We start from the raw sequence: 16427 nt of genomic DNA on the forward strand, positions 1-16427 counted from the left end.
AAGCTTCTGTTTTCTTTCTTTCTTTCTCTTTTTTTATTAATTAACTCTTATTTTTTAACATTTTCGGGTGCACTGGGTCTCCATTGCCACGCATGGGCTTTCTCTAGCTGCGGCGAGAAAGGGCGGCTCTTGGGTGTGCACACGGGCTTCCCACCGCCGTGCGTGGCTCCTCTTGATGCAGAGCACGGGCTCCAGGTGCACGCAGGCTTCAGTGGCTGCAGCTCGCAGGCCTAACTGCTTTGCAACACGTGGGATCTTTCCAGCCGAGGCATCGAACCCCTATCCCCTGCTCCTGCAGGCAAATTCTTTTTCACTATACATCAGAGAAGCCCCAAGCAGCTACTGTTTTCTTATCAGTAAAAGGGCCATTTAACAATATCCACACCTCATAGCACTGTCATGGTAAAGAAACCTGTCATAAAGTAAATGCTCAGAAAACAGCAAATATTACTGTTCAGTCTGTATTATTTCCTCCATCTTTATTCTCCCTGGTTACATTATTGAAGTAAAACACAGCTCACAAGTGTGTTCAAGGTAATAGAGGATTCAGCTTAAATACATTTTCTGCCTACAGTAAGTCTTTCAGAAATACCCATTTTTGAGGACTTACCTGGTAGTCCAGTGGCTAAGAGTCCCAATGCAGGGGACCTGGGTTCAATTCCTGGTCAGAGAACTAGATCCCACATGCTGCAAACAAGAGTTCGTGTGCTGCAAGTAAAGATTTCTCCAGGCCTCAGCTAAGGCCTAGAGCAGCCAAATAACTATTTAAAAAAGAAGAAGAAGAAGCACACATTTTCATTTCAAGCCATGGAACAGAAAATAATTCTATATCATGTAAGAATACATTCCAACCTTAGCAAAGAATCAGGTAGTTGGACCATTTAGCATCTGTCATCACACTGATGAGTAGACCTCATTGTCTCGTTGGATACTCATTAGAGAGGAGGTTGAGTTGAAGGTGTGTTGGACTGTCAGAACCCCACAGAATAGCATGCCTTATTGGAGTTTTCTTCTTTTACCTAAATGAAGGAGAGGAGTAAAACACAGAATAAAAACAGATGGCTTTGTGAGTTAGAGGTTTTTGCTGGCTATGGCTCCAGTGGACTGAAATGAAGAGGTCACGAGACAGGGATGCTCTTTAGCAGACGGTGGAAACAAACTCTTCCTAGGTGTTCTGCCTGAATAGACATGGGTTTCCCAGTGGGGGAAGAGGTCTTTGATGTTGTATCTAAACTCGTTCGATGAACTGAAGAGACCATATTTTGATTTCTGGGTGTAAACTGTAAACCCCTTCCTCTCTCATTGCAGAAAACATACAAACTCGGTCTCCCTCTCCCTTTCCCTTGTTTTGGTATAAAGTAGATATTCAACATTAAGAACAAAAAGGAAGACCTTGCTTGCTTGCTTAATCGCTTCAGTCATGTCCGACTCTGTGCGACCCCATAGATGGCAGCCCACCAGGCTTCCCCGTCCCTGGGATTCTCCAGGCAAGAACACTGGAGTGGGTTGCCATTTCCTTCTCCAACGCGTGAAAGTAAAGTCACTCAGTCGTGTCCGACTCTTAGTGACCCCATGGACTGCAGCCTACCTGGCTCCTCCATCCATGGATTTTCCAGGCAAGAATACTAAGAACAAAAAGGAAGACCTAGGATGGGTTAATGACATATCTCTTGATCATATTTAGTGATCCTCTGCAAAATGCTTTCACATAGATTATTTATTACAATCCTCACAATAGTTCTATGGGACTGGTTTCATTATTCCCATACAAAAGGTGAGGAAGCTGAAGTTCAAAAGCCTTAGGTGACTCGTGCAAAGTCACACAGCTTATGAGGGACTGAGAGTCAAACGCATCCTCCACAGGCAAAGTCTGTACTCTTTTCCAAAAGCAACTAAGGATAAAAATATCTAAGGATTGTGAAAAATTATAGTTAAAAAGCAAGCTATTGAAGACATCTTTACTTGAAAGATGAGGAAACTAAAATTCTTACTATATATAAAATAGATAAACAACAAGGTCCTACTGTAGACCATAGGGAGCTATATTTAATATCCTGTAATAAATCATAATGAAAAAGAACATGAAAAAGAAATGTATTTTCTTTCAATATTGTATATCAACTATACTTCAATAAAAAACATTTTTAAAGAAATACTGAAGTCCAAAGAGGCAAAATCATCTTCTTAGGCTCTCAGAGCTTGTTAGCAGCAAATCAAGAATCTAGAATTCTTTCTACTACTCTTTGCTGACGCTTGAAGGAACTGCCTAAAGAACAGAAGAAGTTTTCAGAGTAGAATGAACACTGAAGTTCTCCTCCTGTTGTGCATGAATAAGAAGCACTCAGTTCTTCTGTTTCTCTGATTGGTATTTTGTCAGGGAATCTACAGATGGCTGCTGGAGACCACTAGTGGAAGAGGCTCTAGTTTTAGTGCTCCAGATTCCTCTGAGAACCTCGTGTGTCTTAGTGCTCAGTTGTGTCCAACTCTTTGCGACCCCATGGACTGCAGCCTGCCAGGCTCCTCTGTCCATGGGATTTTCCAGGCAAAAATACTGGAGTGGGTTGCCATTTCCTCCTCCATGGGATTTCTTTCCCCAACCAGGGATCAAACTCTTGTCTCCTGTATCTTCTGTATTGGTAGGTGGATTCTCTATCACTGTGCAACCTTAGCAGATACCCAGTGAATGTTAGTTGTTGCTACTGCTATTACTAATAAAGAGATGGGAATACCAGACCACGTTACCTGCCTCCTGAGAAATCTGTATGCAGGTTAAGAAGCAACTGTTAGAGCCAGACATGGAACAGACTGTTCCAAATCAGGAAAGGAGTATGTCAAGGCTGTATATTGTCATCCTGCTTATTTAACTTACATGCAGAGAACATCATGCAAAATGCTGGGCTGGATGAAGCACAAGCTGGAATCAAGATTGTCAGGAGAAAAAACCTTAGGTATGCACATGACACCACCCTTATGGCAGAAATTGAAGAGCAACTAAAGAGCCTCTTGATGAAAGTGAAAGAGGAGAGTGAAAAAGCCGGCTTAAAACTCAACATTCAGAACACTAATATTATGGCATCTGGTCCCATCACTTCATGGCAAATAGATGGTGAAACAATGGAAGCCATCACTTCATGAAAAATAGATGAGTAAACAATGGAAACCATGACAAACTTTACTTTCTTGAGCTCCAAAATCACTGCAGATGGTGACTGCAGCCATGAAATGAAAAGATGCTTGCTCCTTGGAAGAAAAGCTATGACCAACCTGGACAGCATATTAAAAAGCGGAGACATTACTTTGCCGACAAAGGTCCGTCTAGTCAAGGCTATGGTTTTTCCAGTGGTCTTATATGGATGTAAGAGTTGGACCATAAAGAAAGCGGAGCACCAAAGAATTGATGCTTTTGAACTGTGTGTTGGAGAAGACTCTTGACAGTCCCTTGGACTGCAAGGAGATCCAACCAGTCCATCCTAAAGGAAATCAGTCCTGAATATTCATTGGAAGGACTGATGCTGAAGCTGAAGCTCCAATACTTTGGCCACCTGATGCGAAGAGCTGATCATTTGAAAAGACCCTGATGTTGGGAAAGATTGAGGGCAGGAGGAGAAGGGGACGACAGAGGATGAGATGGTTGGATGGCATCAGCAACACAATGGACATGGGTTTGGGTGGACTCCGGGAGTTGGTGATGGACAGGGAGGCCTGGCCTGCTACAGTGCACGGGGTTGCAAAGAGTTGGCCGTAACCAACCGACTGAACAGAACTGAACTATTACTACTACGTTGTGAAGTACTTATGATGGTACTACACCACCGATAGCATTACGTCTCATCCTCCCCCTTTCTTCAAATGCAGGTTCTTGGAGACCTTACAGTTTACTCTTGCTTTGCATCCCTATAGGCTTGCCACTGTGCATGCGCATGATATCTTTTAAAGTATCTTCTACTTGTAGAAAAAATAGTTTTAAGTTTTGTTTTTTGGTTAGATCTGCTGAGTGCAATCAGGCTTATTAATATCTGACAAAATCTGAAGGAACAGTTCTGATTTTTACATAGGTGTACTTCTTAATTCTCATTTTAAAGTATATATTGTTTTATTTATATTTGAATTAGCAATGAGTTTTGTTAAAGTATATTATTAATAAAACATTATCTTTTTTAAAAAAAAAGTACCAAAAAAAAAAAAGCATGTAAAGCCCAGCCTCTGGAGCCAAACAATCTTCCACACACCATCAGGCCTCCACCTCGCTGTTAGCGTTGGAGCCATCCTCTACGGAGCAGCTACTGTGGACTTGGCACGAGGCTAAGCACTTTATGTACCTTGCCTAAATTAATTGTTAACATCATTCCTGAGGAAGAGGTAGGATTTCTTTATGCCCTACACTCCTTATTGCAGAATTACGATCCAGGAGGAAATAGAATAATGAATGTTAGGTTTTCAAACTCAAATTACAGAAAAATGGTTAAGAGATCTGAGCCTCCAGAAAACCCACAGAAGTTTCACTTTATTCTGTGCTAATTTCCTTTTTCAGAGACTCACAGGAGAAACAAAGTCTTCAAAAGAGAGAAGAAAGCTTAATTCTTCACTCCCCCCATTTTTAAAAAAGTAGTGCTCTTAATTACTTGCGAAAAGCCAAACAAAACCTTCAAGGTCCATAGGAACTTTGCATCCTGAGAAAAAGGGAAACTTTGATTGGTACCTGGGGAAAGCAAGAATTAAAGACATTTTTCCGAAGAACATATTCCCTTTCCCTCCATTTTCTTGCAAGATCTCTTCCCTTCCCAGGCCTGCCTGCCTGGATCCCCCATCCTTGCCCATTAGGAAGGTAGAATCCTCTTGCCCATTCTGACAACTCACATTCCCATTTCAGACCTGATTCTTTCTGTGAATCAAAGTCCCAAACACTGTTTGTCTCTAATCCCTATTCCATATGTCAATTTCTATGCAGTAAATTTGAAGTTTCGATTTTCTCTTTTAAGTATAACTGATTCATAACATTGTATCAGTTTGAGGTGTGCAACATAATGATTCAATTGTTTTATAGATTATAATCCATTTAGTTATTAAAATAATCGCTATATTTCCCTGTTCTATATTGTATATCCGTATTGCTTATTTATTTTATACACAGAAGTTTGTATTAATACCTCTTAAAACCATACCCTTATCTTGTACCTCCACCCTTTCCTCTCCCTACTGGCAACCACTGGTTCACTCTGTATATCTGTGAGTCTATTTCTCTTTGTTATATACATTCCTTTCTTTTAATTTTAGGTTCCACATGTAAATGATAACATATTGTTCTTTTTTCTGTCTGGCTTATTTTACTAAGCTTAATATCCTCTAGGTCCATCCACATTTTACAAGTGGCAGAATTTCGTTCTTTTTATGGCTGAGTAGAGTTTTGATTTTCTGTGTCAAGTTAAATGCACATAAATAAGAGTGCCCTTTTAATGACACTACCATCATTATGCATTTGTTTAGGGGCATCAAGAGTTAGCTAATTCCACAAAAGCTGCTCCGTGGACCTATCTGACACAGTCATTTGGTTCAACTGGACATTGTTTTTTAAAGCCACATTGAAATCGAAGTGTTTTCCCAGGCTCTCGGAGTGCCCGGGTCAGGAATGCTGACAATCTGCTGTCCGAGAGGGGCTGTCAGCATCAGCCCCTATCAAGCGCTCCCAGTCATCACTTGCCCAAGAGCAAGCAGGCACCCCGCTGCCTTGTGACAAATGCTGTGACTCCAGGAGGGAGCCAAGAGCTATGAATGAAGCCTGGTGAAAGGTCATTTTATGTAAGAGGAAGTAATGGCATCACCTGGGGTGCACACAGAGTTGTGAATTAAAAACCTATTTACTGGATGCTGGAGAACGTACACTTAGGGACCCTTCTCCTTTTTTCTCCCCTTTCATCTCATTAAAAGTTATAAATTCTGAAATCTTCTCCAATTTGTCTAGTTTGGGGTGTTTTGTGTCCTCGGTGGGTCATAAACTGTTATTTATGACTGCATTCACATCGTTCTCTGTAAGGGCAACAAGTTTCACCACCGCACCTACTAGCTTTCCGTGGGTGCCTATGAATCTACTACCCTCCACCAACCTTTTCTAGGGGATATTTCTCCTGACACCTACACAGAGAGGCTAGAAAAGTCAGTTAGCTATTTCCTCAAGTAAATAACTGTCTAAACACTCAAATCAACTTTTCAACTCCAGAGATGACTTCAAGATCTGGGGAGGGGTATGAGGGCGGGGAAAGACTAGTGACACCAGAAATATTCCATGAATATTTTAGGAGTCAGATGATAAAATCGACTCCAAGCAGCTTCTTGACCCAGTTCCTAAATAAGTGGTTTTCAACAAATTTTTGAAGAAAAAATATAATCCTACAACTGTATTTTTTAAATGTCCATTTCAGAATATACGTCTGCTTTCTTTCGTGAATTTTCTTCTTGCTTAAGGTTCTATTAACCCATGTGGATTTTATTTGGAAAGACTAAGTCACAAGTCACCTTTTATTTATTTATTTATTTATTTTTACAAGTCACCTTTTAAAACAGTAGAATTAAACAATTTATTTTCAATATCTATAAAGCTCTTAAGACAGTTCATATAATTTAAGTAAAAATTCACATTTTCGGGGGGAAAGGATGTGATGTCTGAATATTTCAAGTGATTACTGGTAAGAATGACAACACCTTGAATTTATGTAAGTTATCTTCCAAGTCTTACAAAGTAATGTCACAGTGGAAGGCACATTAATTAAGAATCAAGGGAACTGGATTTGAGTTCTAATCCTGTTTTTGACTTTAACTGACCATGTGACCGGTGGAAGATCAGTGGCCCTCTTACTTTGATTTTTTTCCCTCTGCAGAAAGGGAAGAGATGAATGAGACATTATCTAAATTCCTAAAATTCTATTTTCAGCTCTGATCTCAACTCGTCATTTATACAGGCAAAGGAAAAGTATTGTTGCCTACCATTGTATAGAAAGCAAATACAGACCAGGGTCCACACGCTGCTGAGACAGCCACGCAGCTCAGGTCTTGTGGCAGCTACGTGGCACTTTTTACAGGCATCAGGGGTTTTAATTAGAACCTTTGGGAACAATTACAATTATTCCATACTGAGCCAGTGCATTGTGGCAAGGATTAGATTCACTGTCACACCTGCAAACACAACTCATACAGTTATCCACCTTAAGAGTCTTCTTTGCCATCAGAAACTTACAACAGGAACTCACTGAATCATTCTCCCACGGAGACCAGAGCCATTCCCGCCGGCGATGGTGTTGAAACACAGCAACAGGAAATCACAAAGGGGATATGGCACCACTACACACCACCGCTTTGTAATAGGGGTTCAGACATGGTTGGGCTAACAATCAAAACTCCAAGGAAGCCTGCTAGGTGCAGGGTCAAATCTTTCAGATGTCAAGTTCTGCAACAGAAAATTGACCATCCCACCTTCAAAGGACATGAAGTTTCTAGCACGAAAAGTGTATGTGTACATATACACACACATATACACATACTGGGCTTCCCTGGTGGCTCAGCCAGTAAAGAATCCGCCTGCAAAGTGGGAGGCCTGGGTTCAGTCCCTGGGTTGGGAAGATCCCCTGGACAAGGAAAAGGCTACCCACTCCAGTATTCCGGCCTGGAGAATTCCATGGACTGCACAGTCCGCGGGGTCGCAAAGAGCTGGACACGACCGAGCGACTTCCACTTCACTCAGACACACACACACACAAATGAATATATACTGGGAATTATCTGGAGGAATCGTTAAAGGCAGGTATGTGCTTAAAAAATTACAACCAAGGCTTGTAAAACTGAACATCTCTCCCACAGCTAAAAACTAGAAACTAAAACTGTTACAAGTTTGGCTTCTTTGACTGTGATGACTCACAAAGCCAGTCTGCTCTTTCGTGGGGATGAGTCAGCCCTGACAGAGTAAGCTACACCACCCAGGAGAATTTGTTACAGCAAGGTTCAGAATGCTGGCAAAATAACTGAACTGAATGAACTATCCACTTCAAGAGAAAGCCGATGAAGGATAGTGACATAATGAAAGCTCTGAAACTTCTCAGGAGTCATTTCCTGTTTCCTTCTAAGCAAGAGTTGAATACTCATTTACCAGTTGCTTTGGGAGCACATGTCGTTAGGCCTTATGAAAAGGACTGTGGAGCGTGTTCGCTCACTCTGTTAGAAATGACTTTGGCGGGGTTTGAGAGCATGCCACATAACCACACTATTTTTTCAAGTTCTTGTTTCCAGCCTCTAGCTAATCATCCGGGGCTTCGGGCGGATGCCCCAGGCAGAGCGACGGAGCACACAGGCACACACCGATGTCGAAGGACTAGAGTCAGAACTAGGACTCAAGCCCAGGTTGTTTTCAATATGATGTACACATGAAGAGCCTTGCTGCAGGAGTGCTGACAGCAGCGTAGAAGTGAAACTCACCAAATGACAACAGACAAATGAATGAAATAATATACCAGCTCAGTGGGATTTGATGCTGTCATTAACATCACCCGTTTAAGGGACTTCCCTGATCGTCCAGTGGCCAGGACTCCAAGCTCCTGAAGCAGGGGGCCCAGGGTTGGACCCCCTAGATCCCAATTGCGAGTTTGCAAGCCACCACTAAATATCCCTCATGTCGCAACAAAGATGGAAGACCCTGCAGGCCACAACTAAGACTTGGGCAGCCAAATTAATTAATTGATTATTCTAAACCACCACTTTAAATAATGATGCTGCTAGCTCCCATGTATTGAAAGCCTATGCTGTGGCAGGAAGAGTGACAGCTCATTTATGTGAGCCGGCTAATTTGGGTTCACAACTCCATGTGAAGTGAAAGTCTCTCAGTTGTGTCCAGCTCTTTATGACCCAAAGACTATACGGTCCATGGAATTCTCCAGGCCAGAATACTGGAGTGGGTAGCCATTCCCTTCTCCAGGGGATCTTCCCAACCCAGGGATTGAACCCAGGTCTCCTGCCTTGCAGGTGGATTCTTTACCAGCTGAGCTATCAGGGAAGCCCATGAGGCAGGTACAATCATTGTCTGCATTTTACACATGAAAACTGAGGTTAAAATAAATTAAATCACTTGCCCAAGGGACTTCAGCTAATAAGATCAAGACTTTTCGACTTAAAGCAGGGTTTCTCAACCTTGGCACTACTGACATTTGGGGCTGGGTAATTTTTTGCTGTGGAGGACTGTCCTGTGCATTGAAGGATATTCAGTAGCACATCTGACCTCTACCACCAGTTGTGAAAGCCAGTAACCTCTCCACTGTCAAATGCCTCCTGGGGGAGAAAATTCTCTGCAGGCTGTGAGCAACTATTCCAAAGTATAAGGTGAATCGTTATGCTACAGACCCACTTCCAACACCACCAGTCTTTCTACAGAAACATGGTGGTAGAAATGTATGTATATTCACGCACACACACATGCACGCACACACACGCACGCATACACACACATGCATACACACACAGGCACACACACACACATGCACACACACAGACGCATACACACACACACACGCATACACACACAGAGTCATAAACAAGATTACCTTGGGAAACAGGTTCTGACACTCTGATATTTGTCTACAGGTCTGGAGCAGGGGGATGTTCTGGGGAACCTCACCTGAGAAGGACCGAGAGAAACAGGACTGGGCAGAGGGAGAGCCACCGACAGGCCCGTATCTGGGAACCGAGTACTCTCTGTCCTCAGGTGGGAATCTGAGTGGCGCACTGCAGCGTCCTCTCCAGACACATATATGAGTATTTTGATTGTTTCATTGTAACTCACTTGACAAACATAAGCATGTAAACCAAGACTGGAAAGTGATAAGCAAATGACAATAATAGTACTCTAAATAATGGCTTTTTTTCTTCTTTTTTGTGTTGAAAACATGGATATTGCCATTAAACTGTTCTTACCATTTAAAAGATGTGCTGAGGTCTCAGAAAATATAATTCATAGCTTTAAAACACCATGTATTATATATTCATGTCGTTATAAATGATCCCCAAACTTGCTTATCTGCCTTAAAACACAGGGAGCTTCCTTTCGTAGCTATGCCAGGTACTGTTGTAAGCACTATTATGTGTACTAACTTATTATAATACATCTTCTCAATAACCAGAGGGTGGGGACCTTTATTAACTCCATTTTACAGAAAAGGAAATTGAGTTTCCAAGAGTTTAAGTAACTCAAGATCTACATGACCTAGAAGTGGTAGAACTGGGACTTGAACCCGTGTACTCACAAATCATGGCTCTTACCAACCCTGCTTGACCACCATTCATCCATTTATTTCACATCGTACCCCTGATGTTCTCTCACAATGGCAGTAATTTGTCTTCTCAGATGTTTTTCTTTAAAAACAAGACCAAACAGAGGAGGAATCAAGATGGTGGAGAAGTAGGGCATGGCACTCACCTCCACCCACATGTACATCAAAAGTACACCCACAAGTAGAACAATTAACACAGATCATCTACTGAGCACTGGTGGAAGCCCTCAGACTGTCCAAAGGACAAGAAAACCTCTGCACAACTGAGCAGAACCAAAGAAAAAACAAAACCAAACAAGAACAGTGGAGTAATAAAGCTCTCAGTGTAAGACTATTCTAAGAGATAAAAAGAATGCCTTCAAATTTCATATTTTAAAGTCTTTTAAGATTTAAAGACGTTTGGATGCCAAAGGAGACTGTGGGCCAAGTTACACTATTTTCTTTTAAAGAATTGAGTCTCTTTTCTGGTCTCAACACAAAACAGCAAGTTTTATAGATACCACTTTGAGAGACGATTCTCTTAGAGTCAAAGCTTCACCTTGGCAAGGGACCCAGGAGGACTCAAATTTCTCTGGGACTCCAGAAGGAATCTCCTCCAAACTAACTCACTAAGGACCATTACTTATCCTCCAGGCACTATAGAAAAATTGCAACTCATATCCATTAGCACTCAAAAGGCAAAAATTATCTCACCAAATAATCCAAGTGAATTTCTATATCCTATATTCAAAATGCCCAGCCAACCTCAAAACACGGTCTTTTGCAGGGACTTCCCTGGTGGTTCAGTGGCTAAGCCTCCACATTCCCAAAGCAAGGGGCCTGGTGTTCGATCCCTGAGCAGGGAACTAGATCCCACATGCTGCAACTAAGATCTGGCACAGTTAACAATATTTTTAAAAAAGGTATTTTTCTTCCCCAAATCATCATGTCCTTTACAGTGGCCAAGCCCTTTAGAACATTCTTCTTCCCACAAGGACACGCAGTGTATGGGACAGGTGAACAAGGCCTTCAAAAAGTCCACAGGTCAATCACCTCTATAGATACTTTATTTGAAATGGAATGCATTTTGAAAATATGAACTATGAATCACAACTCTCCAACATCACTTAAAAGACATATTTACACAAATTATGACCATTTCATTAAGTTCACAAATGTGATAGCTTGTAAAGCATTTGGTTCATGGTGATACTTGCATACTCTGAAACTTTAACCAGAAAACTGATAGGGGAATGTAACAGACAATTATCTTTCTTCTCAAAATAAATACAATGATGCGGAAGGACAACCCATTGTTAAAAATCTGCTTCTCACCACCCATCCAGCTGGTCACTGGGAGGCCAGCTTCAAAACAGGAGTTTTTATGTAGCTGCTTCTAATGGTCCAGAGTCCACTTGCCTCCCACATCAGAGAATAATGCCCTTTCCAAGAAACCCTGTTGGACGCTATACTCTATTTGGCAGATATCCTGCCAACAAAGTCACATCACTTTGTCATCCAATCTTAAGTAAGTCCAGATTAGCCGTTCAGCACTGCAGATCAAAATTCACCCTTTAAATTGTCAAGAATTTAGAAAAATAAAACCCAACCAATGCAAGTCTACAATGAATACATCTTAAGTGGCTTTAGGTAAATAGTGTATTTCTCTTTAAAAAATCATCAATGGATTCAATATTGAGCTCTGTAATTTCCAAATTTAAATTTTATTCTACTGAGGCATTTTGTTGGTAAAGCATAACTAATTAATTTGACATTTGTTTAAAAAAAGGAAAAGAGGCTCTCAGGCCCATCCTCAACCTATGAAGCTCTATTTTCTACAAGATTGCTACAGTTTCATTCAGGTCTTAGATCTCTCTTGTAAACCTGCCAATGAACATAGCGGTGTAAACACTTGGAGCTAAATTAAAACCAATTCACTTTCCCAGGGGACAGAAAATAAGTGATGTGCTTGAACTCATACACTCATAGAGTGTCAGCTTTAAATGAGAAATTTTTAATAGTGTTTGGCAAAAGAGAGTTAAAACAGGCCTCTCAACTTAAGCCAGACTTCCTGACAGTGTTTAGGTGTTAAAAGGAACTCTTTTTTTAATACTTTTTTGGCCACATATCAGGGCATGTGGGATGTTAGTTCCTTGACCAGGGATTGAACCTCCGCCGCTTGCATTGGAAGCGCAGTCTCAACCACTGAGCCACCACGGAAGTCCCAAGAGGAACTCTTTTCAACAACAAGTTGGGCTTCATTTTGCTTTTGTTTTGGAGATGGAAATGGCAACTCACTCCAATATCCTTGGCTGGAGAGTTCCAAGGACAGAGGAGCCTGGTGGGCTACAGTCCATGGCGTTGCAGAGTCAGACACAACTGAGCGACTTGCTTTTTACTTTCGCTTCTATGAAAAAAACATATGAAACCAAATTATGAAGTTGGTTTGATTTCTAACACGATGAGAGAACCCTCCCTTCCTCCATGAGGGAAATGCTCGTTCTGAAAGGGCCCTTTATATCCATTTTCTCTCTGACCTCAGTACTCCGGGCACACGCAGATCTGTGTGGGTCTCCACTAAGAAAGTATGTCCAAGGAATTTCACCATGGTGCATGGCCTGTCCCGGCATTAGTTGTCTTCAGGAAATGGCACGACAGCAAGTAAAGGAAGCACTGTGTGAGGCCAGAGAAGCCATCTCCTGGTGCTGGGAAGTTAGACATCTTTCCCTTCTTTCATTCATTCATCCCAACAAATATTATTGAGCTCACTCAGTAAGAGGCTTCGTGCCAACACAAGTTCAAAGACAAAAAGTTGTTTCCCAAAGGAACATCCCTTTTAATTTCCCAACTTCTTACATTTTATGTTTATCTAAGAGGTAGGTTTTCTATTGGACCTATCCTTTCTTTCCGTTTCTTGGGTCGAAAGAAGTATCTTTATCTGCCTCCATGAAGGTGATTTGCCAGGCCTCAGAAAACCTTTCAGGTGTGTGTGCTCAGTCGTGTCCAACTCTTTGCGACCCCACGGACTGTAGCCCACCTGGCTCCTCTGTCCGTGGATTCTCCAGGCAAAAGTGCTGGAGTGGATTGCCATGCCCTCCTCCAGGGGATCTTCCAGACCCAGTGATTCTTGCGTCTCCTGCATTGGCAGGCGGACTCTTTACCACTGCGCCACCTGGGAAGATCCTAGGGTGTCCAGAATACCCTGGGTGGTCTGTTTTGTTTTCTTACAGGTAACACAAAGCCACCGACACATTCAATAATTTGCACCTGCTATTTTGTGTTGTTGTGTGTTGTTAAGTACACTTGTTTTTTTGTTTGTTGTTCTGGAATAATTAACCCGTAATAAGTGTTAGTTACATAATAAAAACCACCCTGTTACTCTCCCTTCTAACTTCAGAGTTTTCACAGTTACTAAGAAGGGTTCAGACTAGAGAGTCACTAGGAGAGTCAACTCAATCATAGCAGAACAAGGACTAAGGGCTATGGAAAGATAAAACCAGGAACCATGATTCTGATGGCCGCATTATGAGCCAGAGCCATTGTGAGAAAGAAAAAATTCTAGCAGCTAGGAAGAAGCCTGGGCATATTTTTGTAAGCTAACAACATCCAAGTGCTTTTAAAAGCCTACTTGAATCTTAATTTTATAAGTATTTGCTACAGATTTAAATTTTTTTATAGCACAAGAATTTGAAAAAAAAAATCCTTTCATCTGAGAAAAAAGCTGTGGTTTAATGGGGTCATATGATCTGCATTTATTAAAATGAGAGTACAATGGGGTATTATTAAAAAACATATCAGTAGTTTCAAAGAAATCAAACCAAACTTGACTTAAGAACTCTTTGAGATCTGCTCTCTGAACTGCCTATCATATATATATATATATATTTTTTTTTTCTTTCCCCCCGCAACTGCAACTTCGCCTTTAAGTGGGAGCCCACGTAAGTTCTGCTTGCCCCTTGATTGAATTTTATTTTTCACCACTTCTTTGGATCTCAAATTTTCATCATTTAAATACTGCACTGAGAAGCAATTTGACCTTCAAACTCCTTTTTAGATGGAGGGAGAATAAAGGTGCGTCTAGCATCAAAGTCTATTTTCATTTCCTGACTACAGAACTTAGCAGTGGCCTAAGGTTGACCATTCCAATTTAGAAGCTGGAAAAATAGTGATCAAGACTTTGTGAAACGAAAATGGAAAACAGAGCTGTGAGTAAACCCATGCAAGACAGGAAGTGACTTTCAGCCCCAAGAGGACTTGGTAGCATCTATGGCTCTTTTTAAAACTGAAGTAGCATCTGCACGTGTAGATTTGGACCATCCTTTTCATTTCACACAGAAGAGGGTTTGTTCTACCTTTAAAAGCACATCCTCTTCCCCCAACCATACCAACCCCCCGGACTCCTGAAAGTTGCTGCTAGAACAAGACTGGGTTGTTTTCTTACTGCAAATCCAGTGTTTATCCAGTCCTTCCTTTTTCAATTTCTGAGTTTAGTTAACCTAACAACGAAACATATAACCCTTGGATTTCTCACAGAGCAACAAAGAGCAAAACAGTCGGGTCCCTGGTCAACATTCTCAGAACAAAAACAAAAAGCTATGACTCCCAGTCCTTTGAAGCATTCACAAATTGTATTTTAAACTATGAGATTCTAGAATATGCTTCTAGAACAAAGTAAAAAAAAGGACAGGAAATGCAGTTCACATCCAGTGTGCCAAGCTCATGAAGAAGGATAATTTCTACTGTGGATAAGAGCACAAATGTTCTCTCAAACAACTGGAATAATTCTTTTCCCTCACTACGTTTTTTGAAATGAAACATCTAATGCACTCATACTCTGAAATCATAGAAAACTCATTATTAAACCCTCCACACAAAGATAATCTAAGCAAGGCTTTTCCTACAGCAGACCAAGTCCTCCTGTATATTCAGGATACGGTCATCTTGCCATCAACTGGGTTATGTATTAAATATTTTGAATTAGATATCATTACTACTGATTTCCTTGTAGAAAAGCAATTAGATTTTTATAATTACACCATTCTGAACATTTAACTTCTTTAAAAGTTCTACACAAAATACATGTCTAAGGAGAAAAAAACTAATTAAAAAACAAAAAAAACAGAACGAAAACCCCACATAATATCACAGAGTTTAATTTCAACCACCTGGAATAACAATGAAGTGTCAGACCTTCTGAAAATGCCCTAGGAATAATGAATAAATTCTTGTGTGCCTCTGTACCGCCTTTTTTCTTTCTTCTTTTCCAAGACTACAACTTACTAAGGATAGCTTTTCGAAAATAAAGTATCTTTTCTGGAAAATGACCTACATTCAGAAATGTCTCAGAACAAGCATTAGAAAAAAAAACACTAATAAATAATAAGTCAAAATACATTAAAATAAAATTACAGTACATCATCCCTCCTAGAAGGTCCACCGTACTGGAAGATCCTCTCAAAGGTTCATAAATAAAGCCTTCTGGACTCAAAATCTTTCCTGCATTGTGAAGAAGAGTATGCAGAAAATAAGTGGAATCACGAGTTATCAGTCGGGTTCTGTTCAAACTACTTGATTTGGTGTGGGGCGGGGAGACTTGTTCTCGATCCAAGTGAAGACAATAGAAAGGTGCTCGTCCCGCTTCCTCAAGTCCCCAAAACCTGGAAAGAAATGACACGGACGGAAGTGAGAAGCTCGGACTCCTACCAGACCCAGTTCTCTTGGCGCCTGGCCCGCGGACAAAGGAGCTCAGACAAACACGGGGGTCGCTCCCTCGAGTGCCCAGGGATAGTCCAGCGGCGCCGAGGGCGCCAGGAGGCGGCCGGCGGCGCGGCCGGGGCCGGGGGCGCGCGTCCTGGACACCGGCGGGTCGGCGGGGCGGGCGGCTGCTGGCACCTTCCCGCCCAGCGCGCATCCCTCAGCCTGCCCTCCCCGCCTGGCCTCTGCTGCCTGCAGCCTGTGCCCTTCTCTCCACCTCCCAGAAACCTAGGTTCATTGCTCCCTTGCCCACCCAAGAGCCGAACCCGTGAGCAGGCTTCCGGCTCTGACACCCCCAGACCCGCTCCCCGGACCCGCGCCGACCTTACCGCGTTCGGGCCGGGTGCTGCCCTCTTCAGGCCGAGTTGGAGGTGCTGCGGAGGAGCCGGT

At 41.9% G+C, this 16427-nt stretch overlaps 1 protein-coding gene across 1 annotated transcript in view; it reads right to left on the reverse strand.

The window, feature by feature from the left end:
- Positions 1-11332: 11332 nt before the first annotated feature.
- PHLDA1 (pleckstrin homology-like domain, family A, member 1) overlaps positions 11333-16427 on the reverse strand; it is a 5990-nt gene continuing 895 nt past the window's right edge. Inside the window, exons 2-3 of the mRNA XM_010833855.1 lie at positions 16367-16427; positions 11333-15940 (exon numbers count right to left, since the gene is read on the reverse strand). Coding sequence (XP_010832157.1) covers positions 16393-16427 — 35 coding nt within the window. The 3' untranslated portion in view covers positions 11333-15940; positions 16367-16392. The remainder of the gene's footprint in view (positions 15941-16366) is intronic.

This window comes from Bison bison, unplaced genomic scaffold (genome assembly GCF_000754665.1).
Source record: "Bison bison bison isolate TAMUID 2011002044 unplaced genomic scaffold, Bison_UMD1.0 scf7180017863950, whole genome shotgun sequence".
In the NCBI taxonomy this organism is placed as follows: Eukaryota; Metazoa; Chordata; class Mammalia; order Artiodactyla; family Bovidae; genus Bison; species Bison bison.